Source organism: Canis lupus, chromosome 9 (assembly GCF_003254725.2).
Source record: "Canis lupus dingo isolate Sandy chromosome 9, ASM325472v2, whole genome shotgun sequence".
Classification (NCBI taxonomy): Eukaryota; Metazoa; Chordata; class Mammalia; order Carnivora; family Canidae; genus Canis; species Canis lupus.
In genome coordinates this window covers 51,533,564-51,560,900 of record NC_064251.1, presented here as the reverse complement: position 1 = coordinate 51,560,900, position 27,337 = coordinate 51,533,564, and the positions used below count along the sequence as shown (strand labels likewise).

The window sequence follows — 27,337 nt, the reverse complement described above, 5'->3', positions numbered from 1 at the left end:
TTTAGAAGTGAGCTTTGAATAAAGGAGGGGATTTGTAAACACTCTGCTCCCGCCTTTGACTCTCGGGCAGTGTTGGGCAGAAAGTGAAAGCGGAGAGGGGGGCGGGGGCCGGGGGCCATGCACCGTGTACCGCCCAGCCTGGCGCTGCTGCAGCCAAAGGCTCCTTCCTGTGCCCTCTTCCTGCAGCCTGGCAAGTCGCCAGCCACCAGAGCCCTGTGCCCAGCTAGTGGTGAGGTGCACAGCCACTTCCTGGTTCTAGGTGGTGGAGCTTTCCTTGGGGAGTGTTGGCCCCCAGCCCCCGGAGTGGAGTGGTTGGCACAAGACTAACAGGACCCTGCTCCATGCTTGGCCACGGTGTCCGTCTGGCCTTCTGTCCACCAGTGGCGGCCCTGTCCTCCTCGGGAGAGCAGCGTTCCCTTGGTGGGCCCACGGGAAGCTGGGGTCGAGCCAGGAGTGGGGGCCCGCCCAGACCCAGAGCCCACCAAGTCCCCGCTGCTGGAGACGTGCCTGAAGCTGCTCTGCAGATAGTTGATGGGGAGGCAGTTCAGGGGCCTGGCTCAGTAGTGTGGATGGGTAGGTAGCCTGTTCCTCCTTTCTTTCCTAACTGATCTTTGAACTATAACCAGCGGGACCCCAAAGGCAAGCCCTGTATACCTTGCATCAGCAGGCCAGTGGCCAGTTGAAGCATTTATTTCGCAAGGAAATTTTATTATTTTTATTTATTTATTTATTTTTACAGATTTTATTTATTTGTTCACGAGACACACACACACACAGAGAGAGAGAGAGAGAGAGAGACAGGGGCTCAGGCAGAGGGAGAAGCAGGCTTCACGCCGGAAGCCCGATGTGAGACTCGATCCTGGGTCTCCAGGATCATGCCTTGGGCTGAAGGTGGTGCTAAACTGCTGAGCCACCCGGGCTGCCCCACGAGGAAATTTTAAAGAATTACGGTGGAAAGCAGCACCCTGCTTGCTGTATTCTTACCTTTGGGAACTTGGGGTGCCCCAGGAATTTGCATCTTGGGAGCGCCCCTTCCCTCCCACGTGAGGCTTTGCCCTTTGTTTGAGCAGAAGAGACCGATAGGTGTCCACGTCACAGTGGGCTGCCTGGTGTGTTTGGACCGGGGCTACTGGTCACTGTCTAGGTGCCCAGGTGGTGGCTGGCGTGTCCAGGAAGCCTTTGGTGCTTGCACACCCCCGCCCCCCCACTCTGGGTACTTGTGCTCCTGCCATTCGAGAAGCTTGGGGGCTCTTAAAGTGTCATGTTTCGGGATCATTCACGCTTTGGTGGTTTACATTTGAAGTCTGGCTCCTGGATGTATGTTTACAGTAGTGGTAATGGGGACCTGTGTGCGGCCAGAGGCTTTCGGCCCTGCTGCTTCAGTGCTATAGGTGAGTGTTTATTTCTTTCTCCAGCTTTTAAGTATTCTAGAAGAGAGTCTGCTCTCAATTGACCTCCTTTTTAGGGCCTTTATGATCTCCAGTGAGAGCCAGCTAAAAGCTGCATTTTGGAGGAAGCCTCCTCCCTGCTTGCCACAGGCCCTGGAAGTTCCGGGGGACCTCGTCCAGAGTTAATGAGGTGTTTGGAAGTACTTTTCCATCTCCTTGAAATATGTCACCTGGAGTGCAGTGACAGTTCAGGTGTCCCTAATCCATTTTCTCTGTGTGTGGTTAAAGTTGGGCTTGGTGGCTGGAGTGGGGGCACCATATCATAGGAGCTGGGGCTCTGGGGGCCCCATCGAGGTCCCAAGTACCTGGAACCCCGGGACTTGGAGGTGGGAATGTCCTCACCTGTTGGCTTCTGTCAGTGGTGGCCGCTGCCCGCAGGCAGGACCATGTTCTCAGTTCTGTACATCTGCACCCTTGTAAGGCCTACCAGAAAGAAGAGGAGCCGTTTCAGTTCTGTGACTAAGCTGAGGGGATGCCTTCCCTGTGCAATGACTGTGACCAGAGAGTGTTCCAGGGGTGTGGTGTGGGCGTAAGGGACAGATGGAGTGGTATGGGCTTCAAGAAGGGGGTGCCCCCCCAGCTTATTGCCATTGGCTTGTGTGCCCACCCCTAACGTTGACTGCGTATTCATGGTGCCATCCCTGAGCCAGGGGCTGGGCGTTAAGACCTTGGGCTCCGCTGGCTGTGGACTCAGATAAGGCAAGCACCCTTCTGTGTTCCGCTGTCTCAGCTGCCTCCCTGCTGCCCTGGCCCAGCTGATTGTGGGTCTGGGGTTAGAGACACAGGTGACCACGTGACTGTCCCCTATGGTGACAGAGTCCCCGCCCCTACAGGGTGGTCCAAAGGGGGAGAAGGAGCAATGGGGAGGAGAGCCTGCAAGAGTAGCTTGGTTTACATGCAAGCACTTGAGCTGAGGTAACATCACCACTGTGAGTAGTAACATCAGTGAACACTGGGGCTGTAGTAACACCATTACCTTGGGACGTACTCCCATGGAGCACTGGGGCTGTAGTAACACCACTACCGTGGGAGGTACTCCAGGGAGCACTGGGGCTGAGTAACACCACTACCGTGGGAGGTACTCCAGGGAGCACTGGGGCTGTAGTAACACCACTACCGTGGGAGGTACTCCAGGGAGCACTGGGGCTGAGTAACACCACTACCGTGGGAGGTACTCCAGGGAGCACTGGGGCTGTAGTAACACCACTACCGTGGGAGGTACTCTAGGGAGCACTGGGGCTGTAGTAACACCACTACCGTGGGAGGTACTCCAGGGAGCACTGGGGCTGTAGTAACACCACTACCGTGGGAGGTACTCTAGGGAGCACTGGGGCTGTAGTAACACCACTACCGTGGGAGGTACTCCAGGGAGCACTGGGGCTGTAGTAACACCACTACCGTGGGAGGTACTCTAGGGAGCACTGGGGCTGTAGTAACACCACTACCGTGGGAGGTACTCTAGGGAGCACTGGGGCTGTAGTAACACCACTACCGTGGGAGGTACTCCAGGGAGCACTGGGACTGAGTAACACCACTACCGTGGGAGGTACTCCAGGGAGCACTGGGGCTGTAGTAACACCACTACCGTGGGAGGTACTCCAGGGAGCACTGGGGCTGAGTAACACCACTACCGTGGGAGGTACTCCAGGGAGCACTGGGGCTGTAGTAACACCACTACCGTGGGAGGTACTCCAGGGAGCACTGGGGCTGTAGTAACACCACTACCGTGGGAGGTACTCCAGGGAGCACTGGGGCTGTAGTAACACCGCTACCGTGGGAGGTACTCCAGGGAGCACTGGGGCTGTAGTAACACCGCTACCGTGGGAGGTACTCCAGGGAGCACTGGGGCTGTAGTAACACCGCTACCGTGGGAGGTACTCCAGGGAGCACTGGGGCTGTAGTAACACCACTACCGTGGGAGGTACTCCAGGGAGCACTGGGGCTGAGTAACACCACTACCGTGGGAGGTACTCCAGGGAGCACTGGGGCTGTAGTAACACCATTACTGTGGGAGGTACTCCAGGGAGCACTGGGGCTGTAGTAACACCGCTACCGTGGGAGGTACTCCAGGGAGCACTGGGGCTGTAGTAACACCGCTACCGTGGGAGGTACTCTGGTGTAGTAATGACACCAGAGCCCAGAGGACATGACAGGGCATCAGGTGGGTGAGGGGACAACAGTGTGGGTCCACTTGCAGGCCAGACCTGGGGCCTGGTGACAGTCCCATAGCACCGGGTGGAGTGCCCACAGGTTAGATGGGACTGGGCCAGCAGAGGGTGGGTCCCTTGCTGCTGGAGGGCAGGTGTGACCTAGACCTTTCAGGCAGGCTCAGGGCCCTGGCTGGGCAGGGTGTGACAGGCCCAGAGTGTGGGCAGGAGGCAGCGGTGGGCCCAGCCTGCTTGTTTGCTCCCCTGGGGTCCCCTCCCCTGGCCCCACAGGCAGTTGGCTCCATCTATCATGGAAGTCGACCCTGGCCTCACGGATCCAGTTTCCTGTGATCTGGCCTGCTGGCCCCAGGGCAGCCACTGGTCAGCATGTACTGTGGAGGCTTGGCCGGCCGCCTGGGGGCAGAGGTGCCCTGCTCTGGGGCACACTTAGCTCGGGATCTACTGGATGGGGAAGAGGCTTCTGAGAGGCGGTGGCTGGGGTTCTGGTGTGGGGCACGTGGCCTCGTTCAAGGTCTGCTTCTGCTTCCTTCTGGCTGGGCGACCTGTTGCCCCTTTGCCTCTGAGCCTTTGTCCCTACTTGGAAGATGGGTGGACAGCTACCGATGCCCTGCCGGGATGGTATAAGGAGACCAGGAATGGAGTGTGGCAGTGAGGGAGCCCCCTACAAGCACAGAGACCCCCTGGTGCAGAGAGAGAGTGAGCACCCACCTCAGGAGGTTGAGATTCACAAGACCGTCCTTGGTGCTGGTGGGCACCGCGGATCTGAGCAGGACAAGGCGGGCCTAGGTGAGCTCAGGCCCTGCCCCTGGTCCCCTTCGGCAGCCGAGACTGGGGGACTCCCTCCTACCTCCAACCACCTCCTCCCTCGGTGTCAGTGTCCCTAGGTGCCTCCTATCCTCCTATGGCATGCCACGGTGTCCCCTCAAGCCCCCAGATGCCCCCCACACTAGGAGCCTCCTGAGAACCTCCACCAACCCTTGCAGAATTGCTCAGCCTCGCCCCACCCTGTCCCCTGTGGCCCCTCCACCCTCCCTTGAAAGCTGGGGATCCCTGGGTCCAAATAGGGGCTCCTTGCTCTGGGCCAAGCCAGCCCGGAAATACCCCCACCCCTGCCCCCTTCCGGCCTCATTCCCCCCAGGGCTGGAGGTGCCCTGTCGCCACCGCAGGAAGGGTCCGTCCCCTACTAGCTTCAGTCCCAGATGCCCAGGGGCTTCAGCTCTGCCTGCCTGTTACCGCCTGCAGCTCAGCGCTCTGGCGGAAGGGCTGCTGCATCTGTGGCCCAGGCTTGGAGTGGTCTCTACACGGCCACTGGACAGAGGGCTCCCTCATGTGTCCAAGGCCCCGAATAAGGTCTCTCCTGATGTTCCTGTGGGCTGGACAAGCCTCCAGGTAGGTGGATTTCTGTTTTATCTAGTATTTTAGATCCCCGTGGAGGATGGAGGCAAGTCCATCCTTGAGGACTTGACTTGAGGGGCTGACTCTAAGCTCTTGGGAAGAGGTGAGGAGCTGGCCTGCTGCCTCCAGGCCAGCCCCCATCTTGCAGCCTGCAGACCCTGGGCCCTATTCCCACCCGCCCAGGGCCAGCACAGAGCCCCTCTGAGTGGAGGAGCGTGAGTGACCCTGGAGGGTGGGGGGGCCAGTCGGTGTCCCCTGCCCTCCCCTGCCCGCTGTCCACTTGGGAAGCCCTCCTTGGGGTCTCGCCAGGACTCCGGATCTCTGGCTTTCACTTGTGTTTGAGGGTTTTTGTGGTTTATCTGAGTTTCCGCTCTGGGCAGTTTCAGATCCTCTTGTGTCAAAGGCGGCTTGTCTCCACTTTGACCTTCACCCAGTTTGCACGTGCTGCCTTCCTGCCTTGGCAGCTGTCCCCTGGGAAGCGGGGCAGCTTCTCTGAGCCTCGGCCTCCTGCCCGATAGCACCTAACACAGAGTGGGCGCTCAGCAATGGCTTCTGGCTGTCCCTGGGGGGAGCACCACTTCCCTGCTGGCTGTGGGGCTGCGTTCAAGTGGGGTCCCCACTCCGTGACCACCGGGAGGGCTGCCCGTGCAAGGCGGGTGCTGTCCGTGCAGTAAATAGGGAACCCAAGCGAAGTGTCTGTCAGCGGGTGTGTGCAGAGCACCGCACCCTGACAGCCCCAGGCACATTCTGGAGGCTCCCTGACCCTGGGGAGCCTTAATGGTGAAATTAATTGCTCCTGCATTATGTGCTTACAGACCTTTAGACCCATGCTCTAGAAGAATGGTTTCCAGCCAGCGGGCATCAGGCGGCCTGTGGGCTCTCAGGTCCATGGACTGGAGCTGTACCTTTTCCTCCTGTGTGCTTACCCCAGGAGACCTGCACTCCCTCCCCTGGGGACAGCTGGGGGGTGCAGGGCAGACCTTGCAGCTCACAGATTTTACAAGCACATGTAGGCTTGAGGTGCTGGGGTCTCTTTGGCACCTCCCGTGCGTGGGGGTCCTCTTCCCACCCAGGTAAGTGGGGAGCAAAGTCGTGTCCCCCAGGGCTGGCAGCTGCTGTGAAGGGGTGGGGGATGCCGGAGCCTGAACAACCAAGGAAAAGTGGGGTTTGCCCTCTTCTGGTGCTGTGGGAGCTTCCAGTGGAGACAGAAGTGGAGGGAATAGAGGCCGTCCACAACCCCCAGAGTGCTCAGCCTCTCCTGCTTTGTCCCATCTTATTTGCAAAGCCCCACGGCCACTATCGGGACAAGCTCCAGACACGTCTCATTCAGAAGACTTGGAGCACCTGTCTCTGCAAGATAATGACTCTAGAAAACTTAGAGCTGCAATACCACTATCACCCCCAAAGCGTTAACATTGTATCCGAAAGGTTATCAAATAGTGTTGAAGTAGACGCCCCTCGCGTTCACTTCATAGCAGGCATTTCTAGCAAACTGGCGCAGGTGCCCGAGTCCCGGGGCTGCCACCCACCGGCTCTCTCACCTACCTGTGATTGCCTGGACCATGAGATGGCGAAGTACAGGCCTGTCCCCCTCCATGTGACATCGTAAAGTTCCAGGCTGGCGTAGAAGCTGATAGTGACAGGCAGCCTTCCTTGTCACAGGGCCGCCATCCTTGGCTCCACTTCAGTCACCAGAAACTCTGGGGACAGAGCTTTTTTCCCTAAAAAAACAGCAAAAAACCTGTGCAGCAAAACCTGACCCTGCAGCAGATCCTTATTTATCCTTAGGATGAAAATTCATGTTTCCTTGCAGCATATTGTGTTTGATTTGGGATGTCATCCCAGGCCCTGGGGGTGGGCATGTGTATGTCAGAGATCCTGCCCCCGCCCCCACACCACCCTGGAACGGTGGATTCACTGGGTTCGGAAATCCAGCAGACTCCATCCGGGCATGCCTGGCTCCCGGGAGGAGGGGGCAATGATCAGGATCAGGATCAGACTCTGGCCAGGGCATGGGGTGTGTGCTGGAGCTGAAGGGAAGTCAGGGGTCCCTGGGGCTCACAGGTTGCCTGCCGCAGTGGGGGTGTCCAGGGGAGCTTCGTTGCCCAAGAGGCTGTGCACTGGTGTGAGAGCTCTGAGCACCCTGGGCTTCAGTTTTCTCTTTTGCAACCAGTACCCAGTACATGTTGCCATAGGCTGATGGGGACCCGGGGAATGGGGTCCCAGCTGGGCTTTTATCTTCACTCCCTCCATGACCCCCATCTTGGCATCCCCCACCCAGCCACAATAGATTGGGCCAGGAGGTGAGGCCAGACCCTTCTGTGGCCCCAATTTGCCTTTGTTTCCCTCCTGATTTGGGGGCCCTGGCGTATCCCACTAGGGACTCCCTTGAGAAGGTGCCGGAGGTCCCTGGCAGCAGACGCAGAAGCAGGCCCCGCCGGCCCCCGTGGCAGTTTACTGCCTGGGCGTTTCTCCCCAGCCTGGCATGGCCAAGGGGCGGGGCTGGGGGCCCCATGCTCCTGCATAGAGGCCAAGCCTGGGGGGTCAGAGAGGGACCAGTGCCCACGTGGAGGCACAGGCCCCAGGGAAGAGTGGTCTGCAGCAAGAGCCTTCCTGCTTCGTTGACAGACGTGCTGCTTCTCCGAGCCTGGCTGCCGTCATCGTGGAGTTGGGGCATCGAGAGGCTGCTCCTGCTCTGCTGGGATGAGGAGGCGAGGTGGAGGGTGGTGGTTATCTTAGGTAGACACGTTTCAGTTCTCGGTCCCACGTGTGACCTCCTTGTGTCCTCACAGCGCCTGGTAATGGGTATGCAGAGACCCTCGGGCTCTGGTTTCTGACCCTGTGCTGAGTCCCCTCTCCGGGTGATTTGGGAACCAGGATACCTCCTTCCAGCCCAACATGCCAGTGTTCCCCAGCTCCCTAGCCATTGGCCAGGATGCCCCTGGTCCCTTCATCTTCGTGGGTGGAAGCCACGCACCTGTGTCTGACCATGGAGTTGGGAGCACTCGGTAGGTGACAGCAGTGCCACAGGTCAGTTGGTGAGGGAGCCGAGTTTTGAACCCTGGTGTGGCAGACCCAGTGGGTGCTCCTTGCCGCCCTCCACATGGCCCTGCTTGCCAGAGGTCTTGGTGTTGGTGTGGCAACGGAAGGGCCATCTCGTTCTTTAGCTGCCTGGTCCTCTCCCCCCGCCCCTGGTGGCTTATGTCCCCAAATGCCCATGTGGACAGCCTCAGGAAATCCCCGCGGGTGGAAGAGCCTCAGCTTTGTCACTCTGGCCTCAGGCCACATGAGTCTGAGCATCCGCAGAGGTAAAGGGCTTGTGGCCGTGGCTGACCACTCAACATACTTGGTGTTTTCTCCACCGTCTGCTCCCACCGGCCTCACCCCAGGAGGGCAACAGTGAGGCCTGGGCCCGAGGGTAGTGGGGCAATCACACAGGGCGAGGCGTGGGGTGGATGCTGGACACATTTCTGAGAGGAACTTCCTGAGCGCACCGAAGGAGCATGGGGTGCTCTGAGTGTTGGGCACAGGTGGGCCCCCAGAGAGCTGGGGTCACGTGACTGCGCGGCAGCTCTACCTCTCTTTTGAACCCCATGTTGTTTTGCACTTTGTCCCTTACTTTGTTCGTAGCTGCCCCTGTGAGAGGGTGTGCTGGTGATCTGCTTACGTTTTCACTTCTCTGGAAGCAGCATTTGCTTCCCGGTCTCAGAATGCAGCCCTTATCCCTCCCAGATGAGGGAGGCTGAGGGACAGCCCTCTGTGCTTGTCAGTGTCTGTGACGTCACCGTCGGGCCTGGAGAAGCGTCCAGGGGAAAGGCAAGGCCAGGCTTTCACCATGGCTCTGCTCACCCTAGACTCAGCCCATCCTGCTGGGCTTTGAGCAGAGGTGACTGACCCCCAGGCCTGGGCTCCGTCTGCAGGGAGGCGGCCACTTACTGCCTGTTGCCCCAGAGGAGTTGTGCTGGGTGTCCTGTGCAACTTTATGTTTGGAGGGCTTCTCTGAGTCCTCTTCCCTTGCCGAGGCGGCTCCCAGGGGTCAGGTTCTGGAGGCGTCCGACGTAAGCTCTCTGACTCTCCCCTTGCTGATCTCCTGAGAGGTGGATCCTGGCACCTGCAATCGCAGGGCTTGTAAGGGGGCCCACCAACCTGTTATACTCTGGCTGCCACCATGTCCCCCCTGTTGAGCTGGGGCCTGGGCTGCTGGGAGCTGTGAGAGCTGAGAGAAGCAGAGGGCTGGACACTGCCACTCTGATGGGACACCACAAGCCCTGTGGCCATTGTCAGGTGTTGGAGGGGTCTGTTTCAGCAGTTTGCAGAAAGAGGGAGGGCTTATCCCTGTGCAGGGTCCCCGCAGACTGTGGGTACTATGTGCTGGATGCTGCTGGGCTCTTTCTGCACGTCCCCTCTGAACCACACAGACTCCCGGGGCTGATGATGGGCCACCGCGGAAGAACTCCTGTGGCCTGTAGTGACCGCTGGCCCTCAGGGAGCATGTGGCAGCACCAGGCACTCTGCTCAGAGCTTCAGCAGTGTGGTCTGGAACCCCTGGCAGTGCCAGGGGCAGGGCAGGGGGCTGGGTTGGGCTGGCATGTGGCAGAGTCCTGCAAGTCAGGCTCACGGCAGCCACTGTGCTGCCCCTGGGCTCTTACCTCAAGACGGGGTTAGGGGACGGGATCCCGTGTTTGTGGCCAGAGCCAGCTTCCCACTCAGCCACATGTTTGGAGCGGCGTTCAGAGCTGGAAGAGAGGGGGAGGCCTTGAGGCAGGCCTCAAGTCCGGGTGGCAGCCTGAGGATGGCCCTGTAGTGAGCATGCCTGAGTGCCCTCCTGCCTGGACGAGGCCAGCTGCACCTTGGCCCATGTCCTTCCAGATCATTTTTTAGGCCCTGGCTGTGTCCTAACTTCTGTGGCTTTCTGTGCTGTGCACCTGCAGAAGCAGCAGCAGTGCTAGGTGCTGGGCACCCACCCACCTGCCAGATACCTAGGGAGCAGGTGGTGGAACCTCCTGAGTGCACCGAAGGAGCTCCCGCAGGTGGAGGTGGTGTTTAGGCCAAGTTTGCACTTGCTGGCCTGCTGGGGGTGGGGGGAGGCGGGCAGTGGGGCATGAGAGACAACTCAGGTTTGCTCCAGGCTCCCAGTCTTTCTGGTGATGAAGACCTACCCTTATTGCCATTAGCACAGGCTGGCTCAGCCACCCATCCCCACCCACTGCTGAGCAGCTGGTTGGGGCCATGGGCACCGTGCTGACTGTGCCACTCCCCTGGCTTGGCAAGATAGAGAAGCAAGAGAGAGGTGCCAGCTCTCCCCAGGAGGGTGTGAAAGAGGGGAGCGGCTGTGGGTTCCCCAGGGTGGTGGGCGTGGCACCTCGTGGGGGTTCCGGGGTGTCCCTTGAATGCAGAGCAGGTCTTGGTGGGCAACATGCACCTGCTGTCGGCTTGAGCCCTTTTTGCTCTGGTTGGAGTGGTTTGTAGCAAGTGCCAATTACTCTGCTGTAAACACGCCCACGTGGCAGGTGGCAAGCTACCAACAGGATGTTAACCACCTCACGAGACTCTGAAAGTTTTAAGGATCCACTTTTGCAAGTTGTGGGTAGGGTGGCTGATTCCAGGGGCCAACCTGTGCTGCTCTGTCCTCCCCCCGTCCCGTCTGGCCCCTCATGCCATAGGACTGCCACTCCACCCCGAACTGCCTGAATATTGTAACAAGGACACATAAAAACCGGAAGTGTGACAGGGAACACAGATGGGGCCCAGTGCTCCTATCCACGTGCGGCCTCTGATCTGCTCTGGGCCCTACAAGTAAAAGTGGGCCAGCAGCTTCCAGCCAGGAAACTTTAGTAAGGCCAGAGCCCACGGTGGGACTGGCCTGTTGGTTCCGGGGCGTCGCTGGTCGTCTTCCTTCCCAGCAATGAGCTTGGTGAGCATTCCCGAAAGCTGGGGAGGTCGGCAGCAGCCCTGTGTTTACAGAGAGTGCTGGGTGAGATGTGCCCTCTCCTGCCCCCGTGGTTGGCCTGGGGCCGGGGGTGTCACACCCTGGCCTGCCATCACAAACCAGCGCTGGTTCTCATGGTTACATCAGAACCTCGCCCCAAAGGGGCCCAGCTCCACACGCCACGCGCGATTCTGCGAATGCTCTGCCTGCCTGGCTCGGCTCTGTGGGGTTGATGCTGGAGCCCTCTCTACGTGTGAATCATTCCTCCAAAATTGCCACGCTCAAGAACAGTCCGAGTCAGCCCCCAGTAGGCGGGCAGTTGGTGGGCAGTGAGCCAGGAGAGGCCGCCTCCTGGGCTCCCGCCTCCCGCTGCTGGCTGTGTGCCTGGACGGCCACCTTCCCACCCTTGCCTTGTCCCGCCCACCCAGGCAGCCTGTGTTCACGCCACATCCCTGCCCCCGCCTGACAGCAGTAGTCAGAGCAGGTAGCAGGTGAGGGCCGGTCTGAGCAGGGTGAGTGGCGTGGGCAGCGTGACCTGGCCTCACCGTGACTGCTCAGGTGTGCTCAGGAGTCCCCGAGGTGGGGCCCTGGTGACCGGCCTGTCTGTGCTGTGCCTCCTGCCCTGTAGGTGCTGCCTGGTTGGGCCCAGAAATGGGATGTCAGGCCTCCAAAAGGAGCATAGTGGAAGCGAGGGCCTCCCTGAGCCGCTGCTGTGACGGCCAGTGAGCGAGCCGCGGAGGATGTCCACCACGACGACGGTCGCGCCCGCGGGGATCCCGGCGGCCCCGGGCCCGGTGAACCCGCCCCCGCCGGAGGTCTCCAACCCTGCCAAGCCTGGCCGCAAGACCAACCAGCTGCAGTACATGCAGAACGTGGTGGTAAAGACGCTCTGGAAACACCAGTTCGCCTGGCCCTTCTACCAGCCCGTAGATGCAATCAAGCTGAACCTGCCCGTGAGTACCCCCTACCCTCCACACTGGCATCCCTGCCCCTCTGGCCGCTCCCCCCCCCACCCCACACACACCGTCTGGAAGAACTGTGCCTAGGCCCAGGCAGCTGTGGTGCCGGTAAGCCAGGCCCAGCCCAGGGCCCGTGGTGACCGAGGAGCAGAGGGGTTCCTGGGGCATGGGAGTGTGCAGGGAGCCGGGGAGAACTCGAGTCCCACAGGCAGGGAAGGGAGCAGCTGTCCCCTTGCTGTTCCTGTGTCCCTCCTGTAGAACCGTGCCTCCGCCCTTCGCCATCAAACGTTCAGTGCAGGTTGTGGCCCACTCTCCAGGGGTGCTGGCCCCATCATCTCATGGGTTCCTTATTTGGACCCAGAGAAACCCTGAGCGTTTCCAGGGGAAGCCCTGGTCCCAGTTCGGCATGGGTTACCGGCGGGCTCTGGGGTTGGAGTCGAGTTGGAGGCTCGGTGCCCTCTCCACAGTGCCGGTGGGTCCTGGGCCTGCCCCGGCTGCCCAGTTCTGTGCGTCTCTGAGCCCCGCCCATCCAGACAGAATCTTTCGGGTGAGAGGCATGGTGGTGGTTTGAAGTGGGCCCGGCGCTCGCCCCAGGCCCTGCACCCGGCCTCAGCTGACCAGACACTGCCTTTGGTCCAACCATGGTACCCAGCTCACCTGAGAAGATACTCCGTGTGCCATCGCCCTCCTCGGGGACAGCGAACATGACACTGCAGAGTGCGCTGATGATGCCTCTGAAAATCTCTTTCCCAGGATTACCATAAAATCATAAAAAACCCAATGGATATGGGGACTATTAAGAAGAGACTAGAAAATAATTATTACTGGAGCGCGAGCGAATGTATGCAGGACTTCAACACCATGTTTACAAATTGTTACATTTATAACAAGGTAAGAAAGTACCTGGGACGCAGCCCCAAAATGCCCCCGTGAGTCCCTGAGTGCAGGCCACGGGGCCCCTGGGGGGGTGCCCAGGCTCTGTAGCGGCTCTCCGATGGAGGAGGGGTGTCACCCTCTGGCCACAGTCCTTGCTCGGGGGGACCTACGTGCTGCCCACGACCCCTGGGATGAGTGAAGCCTGGAGCAGCCTGGTGGGGGGAAGGTAGTTTACGTGTGGAATTATTTCGTGCCCTTGGACCTAGGAGCTCCGGGTGTAGGGACACTGATGGGGCCAGTGCGGGCTCATGGGTGTAGAGCCACAGCACATGTGTGTGCACACCCTGACAGCCCCGTGCAGCCACCCAAAGTGGCCAGGCCCCTGCGTGCCGATGGAACCCGTCTACACGATGGTTTTCGGCAAGAAGAGTAGATTAGGGAAAGCCCACCTGCTCCTGACTTTGTGGGGTTTTGTCATTCGTGGTAGCGATGTGATAAAGTGAAGATGGATTGAGTTGTACTGGACAGAAGGTTCTGTTTTCTGCACGTGCCGTGCCAAATGAGATACTCTCCTTTTGCCTCCCCCACCCCCCGCCCTACCAGATCTTTTAACAGAGTTTTACATAAACGTTTCTTGAGCCACGACCAGTGAAGTCTTTTGCATGCATGTGGCCCCTTTCCCAACAAGTGACCTTGGCTCTCCCTGTGTCTTCAGCCCACAGATGACATAGTGCTAATGGCCCAAGCCTTAGAGAAAATTTTTCTGCAGAAAGTGGCCCAGATGCCCCAGGAGGAAGTTGAATTATTACCCCCTGCTCCGAAGGGCAAAGGGCGGAAACCGGCTGCAGGAACCCAGAGTGCAGGTAAAGGGGTGGACGGTGCTGCCATTCTATCCCGACACCCCCCTGGGACGTGACAGCAGCGTTTCTCGGGCGGGTCCCTTGGCCTCTCTGAGCTCAGTGTCCCTCTCTGTGATGTGGGGGCAGTCTGGGTGGTAGTGCTACCATCTATATCTGCCTTGGAGTCTGCTCTGCTGGGGAGGCTGTGGTCCTGCCGCGTCCCTGTGCTCTCAGGCCGCCTCTCCCAAAAGTCTGCACAGGAGATCCCTTTGTCCCCCTAGGACACTGCCTCTTTAGCAGGTGTTGTCTGTTCCGTGACAGGAGAGGGGCCAAGTCTCCTGTCAGGAGGGCAGTGGGGATCAGGATTAGCATTAGGAGCCCTGGGGTGGGGGGTGGGGGGGTCTTACCTGGGCCAGGAACGGGAACAGAACAGAGGTGCACCCTGATGGAGAGGCTGGGGTGGGTCCCCAACACTGCCAGCCATCCCACTCTGCAGATGGGACTGTGGGTGTCTCAGTAGCTCTGCCCTGGTAACTCAGCTGGTTATTGGTGGAGTCTGACTTGACCCCCAGTTTCTCAGGCCCAGGCCTGGCTCTGCCTCCCAGGCTGGTCTCTGGCCAGAGGGAGTGCCTTTCGTTTGTTGGGTGAGTGCCTGTGGAGGCCGGTTCCGTGAAGGCAGCCGAGGGGCAGGGCCAGGAGTCTCAGAAGGAGGGTCTCCCCAGCACTGGTGTGCTCTGGCTGAGGATGGTCCAGGAAGCGTCTGGAAGCTAGCTGGCAGGTAGAGCCTGGCGTGTTCAGAATCCTTCCTTTGTCTTCAAGGTACGCAGCAAGTGGTGGCCGTGTCCTCTGTCTCCCCAGCAACCCCCTTCCAGAGCGTCCCCCCCACTGTCTCCCAGACGCCTGTCATTGCTGCCACCCCTGTGCCAACCATTACTGCAAACATCACATCGGTCCCTGTTCCCCCGGCCGCCGCCCCACCTCCTCCCTCGACGCCCATCATCCCTGTGGTCCCTCCCACACCGCCTGTCGTCAAGGTGAGTGTCCCTGGGGACTAGGTCAGCTGACTCTCTGATCACCAGGCCTGGGTTCCTGGATGTGAGCAGGGGTGGGGAGGGGGGGACATCTGCCACCTGTCCCCAGGCACCGACTACTTACTGGGTATTTGGTACACGTGACATTGGAGTGGTTCTACACCCGTGAGGTTGGGCCGTCGCCCCTGACGCAGACGGGGAGACCGAGGCTCAGGGAGTGCAGGTCACACAGCTGGTGAGGGCAGGCTGCGCTGAACCCCAGCTTCTCTGGCCCTGAAGCCTTGGCCTTGGCAGTGCATGGATTACCGTGGGGAGGCGTGGGAGAGTAAGGGGGAGGAGTCCGGGGCTCCCCTGCTCCCGCCTGGAGTTAGGGCAGAGGCCTGCGTGCATGGTGAGGAGCCATCACCTGCGCCCTGCACCTCGCAGCCCCATTAGCGTGAGCTCCAGTGCGTCCGTCTCCCCAGTTTGTCTGGGAACTCTGATGGCAGGGACCGTCCTGGCCAGGGCAGGCCACCAGCTGGGCATTGATGTGTGTCGTCTTCCATTTACCCCTCGCAGCGGCCCCATGGGGCAGACAGTATTTCCCCCACCTTACACATGCGGAAGCAGGCGCTCAGGGGGGTTAAGTGGCCCCCCCAAGGTAAAACGCCCCTGCCATTGCCTCCCCTCCCCTGTGGCCTTTACTGCCTGCACTTGCGGGCGGCGCCCGGCCAGGCTGCCTTACATAGTGCCCGGCTGTTTTTGGAGCATGCCCTGTTTGCCATGGCCAGGTGCTCCCCTGCAGGCCTCTGTGGCACACGCTTGGTGTCCTGTGGATACCCACAAGTGTTTGTGGATAGCCAGGTGTTGTGCCCCTGCCAGCCTGGTGGTGGTGGCTTGGCTGGGCCAGAGACCGTGGCGGTGGCCCAGAGGGCAGGTCCTGTGAGCCCGTCAGCCTGAGGGGGAGCCGCGGCTCTGAGGGGCTCCTCTGCCAGTCTGAGAGGCTGGGAGCTGGCTGAGCTGGTCTCGGGGACGTACTGAGCCCTGGCTGCAGAGCACACCTGAGGCCCCCGGGCGTGGTACCTGAAGAGACTCACATGCCGTGGACCCACGGCTCTACCACATGTCCTCGCTCTCAGGGCACAGCCCATGAGAGTGTCTGCCCTTCACACCCACAAGAGGCTCTACGGGTCACTTTGGCACTCCCTCCCCTTGCGGAAAATAGCTTTCTGTGGCTCCCACTGCCTTCAGGATTAAAGTCCAGACCTGCCCAGTCAGCCCCCTGGAGTCCTCGGTCCTGAACCCGCTGCTGCCCGGCCCCGGCCCCTGCCCGGCATGCTCTTCCTGCCTCCTGGCCTCGGCCTGCACCACGATGGCTGTCCTTGAAGCTCCAGCTTTGAGGCCCTTGGCTGGAGCTTTCCCACTGGCCTTTATAAGCAGGGATTTCCATTTGTCTCTGCTGTCCCTTAGCCTGAGTCCCACCTGGGGACGATCCCGGGGCCAGGTCACCCGGGTCAAGCTTGTGTCTGGAGCCTCACACACGAGCCTGAGGTTAGGCACTGGTGATTTGCATGCCACACCTCACGCTGTTCAGGTGTGACCTCGGGACCCCAGGGGCAAAGGGAGAGGACCCTTGAGGGGCGGCCCTGGGCTGGGTTCCGAGTCCAGCCTTCCCACTACCAGCTGTGTGACCTGGGTCCCAACATGTGGCCACTCTGAGCCTCGGCATCCTGTGGACTGCGCAGGGGCAGCCGGGAGGATGGGTATGGCTGTGCATGCTGTCGCTTTGCTTGGAGCCTGGCGGAGCACACTGTGGAAGGCACAGCTGCAAGCATGGGTGTTCTCGTGCCCACTGCACGTTCTTGAGCTCACTGGTCATCTCACTGTCGCAGAAAAAGGGTGTAAAGCGGAAAGCAGACACCACGACGCCCACGACATCTGCCATCACCGCGAGCCGGAGCGAGTCGCCCCCGCCACTGTCAGACCCCAAGCAGGCCAAGGTGGTGGCACGGCGAGAGAGTGGGGGCCGCCCCATCAAACCGCCCAAGAAGGATCTAGAGGATGGCGAGGTGCCCCAGCATGCGGGCAAGAAGGGCAAGCTGTCGGAGCACTTGAGGCACTGTGACAGCATCCTCAAGGAAATGCTGTCCAAGAAGCATGCGGCCTACGCCTGGCCCTTCTACAAGCCGGTGGACGCTGAGGCCCTGGAGCTGCATGACTACCACGACATCATCAAGCACCCGATGGACCTCAGCACCGTCAAGGTACCATGCGGCCTCTTGCTGGCAGGGGCGCCACCCAGAGTGCCACTGGCACGTGTCCCATGGGTGGCATGGGTCTGGCGTGTCTGGGCGTGGGGGGACGAGGCCTGCCTGCCATGCCTGAGCCTGGGGCTTCATAGTCATCTGTTCCACTAGAACCCGTGTCCTGTCCTGGTGTGTTTGCAGGTTTCAGGATGTCCTCAGGGAGGCCCTTTCAGGTGACCCACCCTCTCCCTGCCCAGAGTGGGGGAAGTAGCAGAGTTGAGACCAAGAGCTGGGGCCTCCCGCACAGGGGCTCCTGAGCACATGCAGGTGGGGTTTCTGGCCGCCCGTTGGGCTGGGCCCTGGCTCACCTGCCCTCAGGAGTACTGTGAGCCAGCCAGGTGCTGGCCTCTGGGTCTCCCAGGAACACCCCAGCAGTTGGGGACTGTAGCCCAGCTCCCCCACGAGCTGCCCATGTGGCGCTTAAAGGTACCCCTGCAAAGGGGAGCAGTTGCTGCTATCTACACAGAGGGTCTGGGCCTTGAGCAGCTGGTCCCTGGCCTTGTGCCTGCTTTCTCAGTGAAGGCAGCCTGTGGTGGTGGGCAAACCACTCAGCACCAAGCCTCTTCCTCGGATACCTTCTGTCCTGCCCCTGCCGGGAGCCTGGTACCTTCCTTTCCTTCAGACAATGTCTTATCCGTGTGAGTCAGTGCGAGTAGAGAATGAGCAGAAAGATCCGAGCAGAGGCAGGAGGGCCAAGCTCGCACTGTCCCCCTCCTGGGGAGAAGCCCTAACCCTGGTTGGATTTGTTCTCGGCAGAGGCCTGCTCTCTGCTAGCCGGTCCTGACTGTGGGGCAGCAGGAATGGCTGCGCGTGTCAGGCCAGGTGCCCGCATCACGGAGGCGCTGTCCCTGCTTAGGGTATGCGTGGCCTGGCTCTGGGCTGGCAGCGGGCAGCTGGCCCCCTTGGCCCCTGGGCAGGGCTGCGTGTCTGTCTCGTCCACCCTGCACAGTGTCCTGGCCGGGACTTGGGCTGGGGGAACAGGGGCCAGGCCTTTCGTCTGCATGCACCCCTGCGGGTCAGAGACGGGGACGTGGAGGCTGGAGGGCCCACCCCAGGTGAGTTGCTGGTGGAGCGTCCCGGGATCCGCTTCAACTCTTGAGGCCTGGAGCCGGCACAGCACCTGGATGGGGGCGTTGTTGACCCCAGTGACGCTCCTTTATTTATTTATTTTTTTAACTTTTGTTCTTTTTAGAATTTTTTTTTAAGATTTTATTTATTTGTTCAAGAGAGACACAGAGAGAGAGAGGCAGAGACACAGGCAGAGGGAGAAGCAGGCTCCCTGTGGGGAGCCCGATGTGGGACTCAATCCCAGGACTCCAGGATTACGCTAAACCACTGAGCCACCCAGGCGTCCCTCCTGCCCCCTTTAACCCCTAGAGCTCTGCGGAGCCAGTGAGGATGGTGACTCCAAGCCACACAGCCAGGGGCGGCTGAGCGGGGAGCCCAGGATTCTGTCCGTACAGGTGCCAGCCGGGCAGGCCGTCGGCTCCTGCAGGCCCCCTTGCTGACAGGATGGCCCTGACTCATGGTTTCTACTTGACCCCACCCAGACACAGAGAGCTCACTCCCTCACCAAGCAGTTCCCTTCCACTTGCCCTTACTGCGAACCACTATCTTGTGTGTCTGTTGATGGTCGTGCTTCTGTTGTGCACATGCAGGTGCCTTTTGTCTCTCCCCCAACCCTGCCTTGTCCTCCTGGGTTGGCTGGGACCATCTGGTGCGTCCTGCAAGGGGGAGGCTGGCCAGCAATGCCTGGATTCTCTTGGGGACGAAGTCAGTGTCCTGATCTGTGAACTGAATAGACATTCCGCCCGAGGTGGCAGTGACTTACTGGAGGCTCTGCGATCCCCCTGGAGCTCTTCCTGTCAGGGACTTCGCTGTATAAAGTGACCCAACGTGTAGAGCTGAGAACTAGAGCAAGGAGACGTTACAGGGCGGCTATAGGAGCCAGGATTCCTGCGTTGCCCTCCACCCCGGGTGGCTGCCTCCCCTCCCTTCCAAGCCCGCGAGTCCCATTCCCGTCCCACACTCTTTCTGGGGTCTTGGGCTGGCCGTGGATGGTGGTCGTGTGCTGGGTCGTGTGCTGGTGGTCATGTGCTGGGTCGTGTGGTGCTGTGCTTGGGCTGGGCCGTGGCTGGTGGTCGTGTGCTGGGTCGTGTGCATGCAAGTGGGGTCTGGCTGAGCCCCAGAGTGCCAGGCAGTGCCCCTCACACCCTGCTGCTTATGTGTTACAGAAGAAGATGGACAGTCGCGAGTACCCAGACGCACAGGGCTTCGCTGCTGACATCCGGTTAATGTTCTCCAATTGTTACAAATACAACCCCCCAGACCACGAGGTGGTGGCCATGGCCAGGAAGCTCCAGGTAACCCGAGGCTCTCAGGCAGGGATCCTTCTGGGCATTGGTGGGACCAGCAAATTAGGGTGGGTGCCCAGGAAAGACACAGGGCTCTGTGGGAGAGCCTCACCCACATAACACCTTTCTCTTGAGTGGTGCCCAGTGTGGGCCAGGCCCCACACCTGCTTCCCGGGGACATGGGGGTGAACAGGCCAACCTCTGCCCTCCAGGAGCTGCAGGCAGAGCTGCAGGGAAGGCACCCTTCGGGACAGGCTCATGCTCCAGCAGCGGGGGGAAGAGAAGAGAAGGCAGGCATGCCTCCTCCCACCACTTCACTTTGCGAGGGGGGTTTTGTCATGGGCCTGCCGGTCAGGCTGCTGGAAGCTGGGTCACGTGATGATTGTGCGGCCTTTTCTGACAAAAGCAGACAGTTTGGGGGACAAGGCATGGGGACTGTAGGGAAGGTGAGTGGCCTTCTGTGTAGGGACCCATGTACCTGTGCCCTCAGGTCTCACACACATGTGCGACTTTCTGCCGAAGTCTGGGTGCTGCCCACCTATTTCTGTGTGGGTCAGTGCACTCTCTGTATGACATGCATTGTTGCGTTTTTAAATAATGGCATCAAAATTTTTTAAAGATACTTTTTAAAAATAATTTTAGAGACAGCATGCAGGTGCAAGCAGGAGGAGGGTCGGATGGGGGAGAGAAAATCTCAAGCAGACTCCCTGCTGAGAGTGGAGCCTGGTGCAGGGCTCCCTCGCAGGACCCCGAGATCATGACCTAAAACAAAATAAAGAGACGCTTAACCAACTGAGCCACCCAGGCACCCTAATAGTATCAAAATTTAAACGTTATGTAATTGAAAGACTTTTTTTTTTTCGGAGGAAAGAGTAAAATTTGCGGATCTCTACTCTCTTCTAGCAGTCCCCCCCCCCCCCCCCCCCCCGATGTAGGCTCTTTGTTATGTGAGGTGTTCCTAGTCTTTGCTTAGAACCCTTTTGAAAACCCGTGAAACAGCTCATGGTATCACCCTTGACCTCCCAGGACTCAGAGGAGGGAGGAGGGAGAAGCTGTCTTTCGTGCTGCTGGGTCTTCCTGCGTGTGAGCCTTTCCCAGGCTCTGCTGTTGCCGGCTGCACCCTATGTGGACCGGCTCCCACTGGGAAGTATGGCATGGCAGTCTTAGTAGCCCCAGGAAGCAAGCAGGATCTGTAGTTTTCTACGGAGACCACGCCCCCACTGTGTTTTGGAACAAAAGACTTTGCACAATCCTACTCCATGTTGGCTCTGTGATACTCCTAAACCTGGTAACTTGTGGTTTAGCTTAATAAGGAAGCCAAGCAGTGCTGGTGGCAAATCGGGTGTGCAAGCAGAGTGCAGAGGCCAGTGGCTCTGGTTCTTTTCCTGCAACAGCTGGTTCTCAGCAATATGGGCACAGAGGCCACCAGTCTCGATTACCAATGGCTCTTCGGTAACTGCACTAGTGCAGTCATGCAAATCCAGCGCTGGTGTCGGAGCCCAGCATTGAGGCAGCCTGCTGTCAGTGCTCCTCTAGGCCATGTGCCAGGAGCAGGCCAGGCCGCTGTGCACATCTGTGCTTCTGGGAATGTCTTCATTCAAAGAGTAGAGTCTGGGACCAGAACCTGGAGATGATGCCTTGTCAGTAGGTTGGGATCTTGTGTGAGCTGATATGGATTCGGGTGTATGAGCTTAGCGAAGAGAGAGCTCCCATGTGGCTGTGCACCCCCATCTGAAATGAACCTAGGCTGCCAGGAGAGGGAACCTTGGCTGGGAGGTGTCCCTGAGGGCCTGGGTCCTGTTCTGTTCTGAGCTGGCCAAGGGGCTTTTCAAAGCCAGTTTTGACAGGATAAGACTTGTGCCTTTGAGCCAACTTTTGGGCCCAGCTTGGAATGAGATATATGATGCTATGGTAAAATCCTAGGGTGAGAATGGGGGAGAATGTGAACTGGCCCCCAGACCCAGCATCTGGGGGCCCTGCAGAGGTCATAGGTCAAAGGTAGGAACTTGGGAGCTGCTTTGCAGTGGGCGGCAGCCTATAGGGCCTCAGACCCAGAAGTCAAAAGGATACGCAGATCTTGACAAGACAGAAGGCTTGTGTGCTTAGTAAAGGGAGTTTGTGGACCAGTTCCTAGAAGGCTGCACCTGCTGTGGTTGGCCCCTGGTCCCTGCCCCAGACCCGCACCCAGTGCCTGGACAGGGACAGAGGGAGGGAGGGAGGGTGAGCAAGCTGGGGTGACCCAGTCCCCCTCGAGGCCTGGCCTTTGAAGTAACTGCGGGTGCAGCTCTGAGTGCATCTCAGGGACGCTCAGGTGTGGGTCCCCCACTCCAAGGGGCTCCCCATGGGCGTCCAGGACCTCAGGTGGCCCCTGCTTTCCCACAGGACGTGTTTGAGATGCGGTTTGCCAAGATGCCGGATGAGCCGGTGGAGGCACCGGCACTGCCTGCCCCCGCAGCCCCCGTGCTGAGCAAGGGTGCCGAGAGCAGCCGCAGCAGCGAGGAGAGCTCCTCGGATTCAGGCAGCTCGGACTCGGAGGAGGAGCGGGCCACCAGGCTGGCGGAGCTGCAGGAGCAGGTGTGCCACCGGGCCGGGCCGCCCTGGGCAGGACGAGGGGAAGGCATCGGCGCCGAGGGCCCCTTGGGAGTGCCTGCAGATCAGGGTCGTGCCAGCCTGACTTGTGTTGTCTGTGCCTGGGGTCCTGCTGGGCCCTGGGTGCCTCATTCGCCATGGAAGCATCTAGAGGGTGCTGGCTTGTGGCTGCTGTAGGAACGGGGTGGTCCCACTTTGGTCTATCTGACAGGGAGGAGAGAGCAGAGTAGAAGTGGCTCTGTGGTCACTAGTGTGAGGTTGCCGTTTGACTTTGGGCTGAGCCTCGTTAGAGGTGACACCGCAGGGAAGATGGTCCTGGGTGTAGGCCCCCAGTGGCCCCGGATCTGTGGCCCCATTTCCTCTCCAATGAGGTGGAGCTTATGGGCCCTCATGACCCTCGGGCGTTGCTGAAATCAGAAGTATGTAAAGCACTTAACATGCTACCACGTATGTGTCGGCATGGGGTAAACATTAGCTGCTGGCCCTGGATCATTTTAATCCTGCATATCTACCACGTGACATCCAAATGGCTTCTTTTTTTTTTTTTTTTTTTAAGATTTTATTTATTAATCATGAGAGACACAGAGAGGCAGAAAGAGGCAGAGACACAGGCAGAGAGAGAAGCAGGCTCCATGCAGGGAGCCCGACATGGGACTCGATCCCAGATCTCCAGAATCAAGCCCTGGGCTGAAGGCGGCGCTAAACCGCTGAGCCACCCGGGCTGCCCTAAATGGCTTCTAAAAGTAGCTGTTGAAAACCTCCTTCGTACAGATGCATAAACCTCTATGTAGAGTTGTCTTTGTCTGAAAAGTGGCAAGTAAAGCATTAGCTGCCTTTTATCAAGTTGTTACTATGCCACCTGCACTGGTCCGAATGCGCCAACAGACTCATCTGTCCACCTCTTGGCCACCCGTGAGCCATGTTTCAGGTGAGGATGGTGAGGCCCGGCAGCTCTCCAGCACTCACAGGGGTAGTGAGGGCCGAGTGGGGCTTTGATGCCCTCAGCTCCTGGCTCACCTCCCCGGTTGAGGTAGCTCCAAGGGCAGCCCAAGGCCCCCCGCCATCACCCGTGGCCCTCTTGGGCTATTCCCAGGGAGCCCTGCTCAGCTACCTGCTATTTTCCAGCTGAAGGCTGTGCACGAGCAGCTAGCCGCCCTGTCGCAGGCCCCAGTGAACAAGCCAAAGAGGAAGAAGGAGAAGAAGGAAAAGGAGAAGAAGAAGAAGGACAAGGACAAAGACAAGGACAAGGAGAGGCACAAGGCAAAGTCTGAGGACGAGAAGAAGGCCAAGGTGGCCCCACCTGCCAAGCAGGCCCAACCGAAGAAGGCTCCCGCCAAGAAGGCCAGCAGCACAGCCACGGCCAGCAGGTGGGTTGTGGCGCCCTTCAGGTCCCTCCAAGCCCAATGTTGTGTGTCCTCAGTGCTTGTGTGGCAGGAAGGGTACTAGGTTTGGGCCTTTGCACCATGGCTGTGGGTCCTTGGGACAGAGACTGGGCTGGTCCATGGAAAACAGGCTGGGGTCCTTGTTTCCCACCTTTGGGAAGAGTACAGGGATAAAATGAGGCCTCTGCTGGGAAGACTGGGCTCTGGAGGGTATCACTTAGCTGTCCTTGGGGCTAGCCTCTCGATCTCGGGTACTAGAGTGGTCACACTATCTGGCACAGACCTCGGCATCTCAAGGCCTTGGGCTCATTTCCCTGATTTGCGCCAGGGGTTCTATCTGGGGCATTGCGCCTTGGCACAGATTCTTCTTTCTGGTCCACCTACCTCTGTCTTCCCTCCTGCAGTGCCAGACACTGCCCTGAGGAATGCCTGCCACAGACAGGACAACAGGGAGATGAGGATGGGGGGAAGGCGCTCCAGGCCAGCATGCCTCTCCTGCAAGGTAGAAGGAAGGCTTCCCAGAGGAGGGGTGACCGCTGTGCAGGAGCAAGCCCAGCAGCAGTCAGGATAGGGTTCTGAGAGTCAGGAACAGTGGGGACAAAGCTGTGGGGGCCAGCAGACACATTGTAGGAATTAGTGGGAATTAGGACAAAGTTGGCTGCACTGAGGAATGGAGACTGCTTTGGGAAGAGGGGTCAGGAGAGGCCGCTGGGGTCAGCCAGCTTTGTTGAGGCCTCTCGTTTTATCCTCTGAGCAGGTGAAGGGACGTCATGAAGTGTTTGAGCTGGAAGTGGTCAGATCCTAGTCAGTGTGGAGAATGGAGTGGTGGGATGCAGGAAGAGGAGAAAGGACAGCCCGGGAGGTTTCGTGGCTATGCAGGCAAGAGAGGCCGGGGTGGCCATGGAGGGGGAGGCAGAAGGGACAGGACTTGGTGCCTGGAGGCAGGAGGACAGGGCCATGCGGAGTCAGGGGTTTGGGCTCTGGCAGCTGAGTGGTCTGCGGCATCATTGAGAGGTGGTGGTGGGAATGCTCGAGTTTTGTCCTCTCCCCCACCCCACCCTTCAGAGGAGAGGCAGAAATCAGGTTTCCTCATAGTGTCCATCTGGATTTGGTGTCAGCATAATACTGGCCTTGAAAATGAGTTGGGAGGTGTTCTCTCCTATTTTCTGGATAGATAGATTGATTGATTTCTGGATAGATTTATAGAGTTGGTATTAACTCTTAAATTTTAAATAGAATTCCCCAGTGAAAGCATCTGGGCCTGGAGTTTTCATTGGTAGAAAGTTTTTAATGATGAATTCAGTTATTTTTTAGGTACCGGACTAGTCAGGTTATCAGTTTCATCCTGAGTGAGTTTTGGGTATTTGTGCCTTTCGAGACATTGCTCCATTTCACCTGAATTGTGGAACACGTGTGCCCGTATTGTCCTTTTAACATCTGTAGGGCCTCTAGTGAGGTGTCCTTTCTTTGGTAATTTGTCTTTTTTCTTGGTGAATCTGGAGAGAAAATGATTTCTTTTATTGGCTGTTACCAGTATTTGATGTCATTGGGTTTTATTTGCTTTCACTTCCTTTTCTTTATGGTCTTATTTTTGTCAATTCCTTTTGCTTGCTTTGGACTTAATTTGCTCTCTTAAAGTAGAAACTAGGATTATTGATTTGAGACCTCATTTTTAATGTAATCATTTAATACTATATGTTTGTACCTAAACACTATGTTAGCTGTACTCCACAAATTTGATATGTGTGATTTCATTTAGTTCAAAATATTTTCTAATTTCCCTTCTGACATCCTTTTTGATCACAGGTTATTTAGAAGTATGTTGTTTAATTTCCAAGTATTTGGAGATTTTTCTGGACATGGTTCAGTTACTGGTTTTTTATTCTATTAGGGTTAGAGAACATACTGTGTGTGATCTCGATACTTCCTGTTAAGATTTATTTTATGGCTGGGAACTGGGGAATGTTCCATGTGGACTTGAACATGTGTTCTGCTGTTGGATTGAGTGTTGCCTACATGTCAGGTTAATTTGGTTGATGATGTTGTTGGGGTCTCCTCTCTTTTTGCTGATTTGCTTTATCAATCACCGAGAGAACTGTTGACTCCCCAGCTGTAATTGTGGATGTTTCTATCTCCCTTTGGTTCTATCAGTTTTGCTTCATACGTTTTAAAGCTTGGTTTTCAGAGGCACATACTTTGAGCACTGTGATGTCTTCTTGGTCAGTTGATCCTCTTCTCACTATGCCACGTCCCTCTTCTTCCTGACCTTGTTCTGAAGTCTCTGCTATCTGAAGCTAACACGGCCACTGCAGTTTTTCTTCATTTAGCATTTGCAGGGTTTAGTCTCCCCATCTCCTTAGTTTTAACCTACTTCTGTCATTGTACTTAACGTAGGGTTTGAGACCCATGTAAGTCAGGTCTTATTTCTTATCCATCCTGATTATATGTCTTTTTAGTTGGTGTGTTTAGACTGTTTACATTTAATGTAATGATTGATAAATTGCATTTTGGTTTGCCATTTTATTATTTTCTGTTGTCCCTCTGGTTTTTATTCCTCTGTCCCCTTTTCTGCCTCCTTTTGGATTATTTGAATATGGAAATCAGTTTTTGACCTGCTAAATGAGATGCCTGTAGGGTGTTGAGAGGAACTGACCACTACAGTCTTTTCTGGCCAAGGCCTGGAAATCCCCAAGTTGGGAGCAACTTCTGCTCTGACCTCTGAAACAGAGTCTTCTATGTCCCTGCAGACGCGTGTGCAACGCTCAGACAGTCCACCTGGCTTCTCTGTTCTGGGGCACCACTTAGGGCTTGCCTCTTGGTAAAAGAGCCTGGTTCTGGAAAGGAAGAAGACCAAGACAGAACGGGGATGAGGGGCAGAGGCTCTGTTGGGCTGGAAGGATGGGGGCAGGGGCTCTGTTGGGCTGGGGGCTCCACGGGTGTTGGGAGGACAGGGGGCAGGCTCTGGGCTGGGGAGAAAGGGGCGGGGACTCTGTGCCACGATGTTCTTTGCCTTGTGCCTCAGGCAGCCGAAGAAGGGTGGCAAGCAGGCATCAGCCTCCTACGACTCGGAAGAGGAGGAAGAAGGCCTGCCCATGAGCTATGACGAGAAGCGCCAGCTCAGCCTAGACATCAACCGGCTGCCCGGGGAGAAACTGGGCCGGGTGGTACACATCATCCAGTCCCGGGAGCCCTCGCTCAGGGACTCCAACCCCGATGAGATAGAGATTGACTTTGAGACTCTGAAACCAACCACTTTGCGGGAGCTAGAGAGATATGTCAAGTCTTGTTTACAGAAAAAGCAAAGGAAGCCATTCTGTAAGTTGTGGGGGCTGAGCACCATGCTCACCATCCCTGCCCTCATCCCTGCCTCCCCTCCTCCCCTCTCCTGTAGGCCTAGATGGGGAAAGCCAGGTAGTGGGGCAGGTCACTCTCCTTGTCCACTCCCACCATGTGCCCCAAGGACACCTGTTTGCTCAGCTGGGCCCATCTTCCCTGCTGTGGGGCAGGTGGGCAGCACCTGCCTGCCTTGGCTGTCACCGGGATGGGCAGGACCACTGGGTTGGACCCATTCATTCAAGTGCCAGTTAAGGTTGCCACCACAAGCCTTCCTGGGGCTCCATTTGGGACCAAGGTTGCAGGTGACCTCTTGATGGTCCCCAGCCAGGACAAACCAGTTAGTTCCCTTTTGCCTGGAGTGAGGGTCCAACCTCCCAGGATGGACATCTGCCAGGCTAGCCCAGGTTGCCCAGGAAGTCAGTGACTTTACTGGATGGGGACAAGGCACTGCCTGGGGTAGCAGGTCCTGGAGAGTGAGAGGCAGCCCTGTGGCAGCAAGAGAGCTGGGCAGTGGCCCTGGCCCCAGGGAACACCCGGGGTGTGCCCTGTCAGTGGGCCCACGTGCTTCCTCCTGGATGGAGTCATGTGATCCTTGCAGTCAGGTGCACCTGACCCTAGGTAAGTTCTCCTCAGACTCAGAGGCAGTGGCACACGCTGTGGGGGCCCAGCACACGCTGTGAGCATCCGGGATGGCTGGATGGCACCTGGCGGCTGCTGTGCACCTGTGTGGCCACCTGTCCTATGTC

At 58.2% G+C, this 27,337-nt stretch overlaps 2 protein-coding genes across 9 annotated transcripts in view; one reads left to right on the top strand and one right to left on the bottom strand.

Moving 5' to 3' along the window:
• The window catches only part of BRD3 (bromodomain containing 3), a 34,547-nt gene that overhangs the window by 2,126 nt on the left and 5,084 nt on the right, over positions 1 to 27,337 (top strand). Inside the window, exons 1-10 of one of the 3 annotated variants that reach the window (XM_025475689.3) lie at positions 11,096 to 11,431; positions 11,569 to 11,893; positions 12,653 to 12,790; positions 13,491 to 13,638; positions 14,434 to 14,648; positions 16,517 to 16,888; positions 19,165 to 19,293; positions 21,667 to 21,858; positions 22,999 to 23,240; positions 26,278 to 26,570. In XM_025475689.3, the coding sequence (XP_025331474.1) occupies positions 11,681 to 11,893; positions 12,653 to 12,790; positions 13,491 to 13,638; positions 14,434 to 14,648; positions 16,517 to 16,888; positions 19,165 to 19,293; positions 21,667 to 21,858; positions 22,999 to 23,240; positions 26,278 to 26,570 (1,942 nt within the window). In that variant the 5' untranslated portion in view covers positions 11,096 to 11,431; positions 11,569 to 11,680. Of the gene's footprint in view, positions 1 to 11,095; positions 11,453 to 11,568; positions 11,894 to 12,652; positions 12,791 to 13,490; positions 13,639 to 14,433; positions 14,649 to 16,516; positions 16,889 to 19,164; positions 19,294 to 21,666; positions 21,859 to 22,998; positions 23,241 to 26,277; positions 26,571 to 27,337 lie in introns of those variants that run through there. The other 2 variants (XM_025475688.3, XM_025475687.3) reach the window with 2 other exon arrangements.
• On the bottom strand, positions 742 to 11,063 carry LOC112677403 (uncharacterized). 6 transcript variants are annotated; one of them, XR_004818398.2, is made up of 6 exons: positions 9,661 to 11,063; positions 8,948 to 9,122; positions 8,679 to 8,804; positions 7,989 to 8,120; positions 6,557 to 7,806; positions 742 to 1,871 (listed from the first exon to the last, which is right to left on the bottom strand). XR_004818398.2 is itself a non-coding variant. In XM_049114383.1 (5 exons), the coding sequence occupies exons 2-3, from the start codon at positions 8,477 to 8,479 to the stop codon at positions 7,053 to 7,055; spliced, it is 1,245 nt and encodes a 414-aa protein (XP_048970340.1). In that variant the 5' UTR covers positions 8,480 to 9,122; positions 9,661 to 11,063; the 3' UTR covers positions 742 to 919; positions 1,791 to 1,871; positions 6,557 to 7,052. The 6 variants fall into 6 exon arrangements, 3 of the variants coding, with proteins under 3 accessions (XP_048970340.1, XP_048970338.1, XP_048970339.1); XR_004818397.2 differs by having other exon boundaries at positions 8,679 to 9,122; XM_049114383.1 differs by having other exon boundaries at positions 742 to 919; positions 1,791 to 1,871; positions 7,989 to 9,122.

Coding starts and splice junctions, on each gene's coding strand:
- LOC112677403 (XM_049114383.1), bottom strand. CDS start 8,479: ATGTGTCCAGCATCCACCCCACGCCTCGCCCTGTGTGATTGCCCCACT. Junction 7,807..7,988: donor AACTCCATGGTCAGACACAG/GTGCGTGGCTTC, acceptor ACCCATTACCAG/GCGCTGTGAGGACACAAGGA.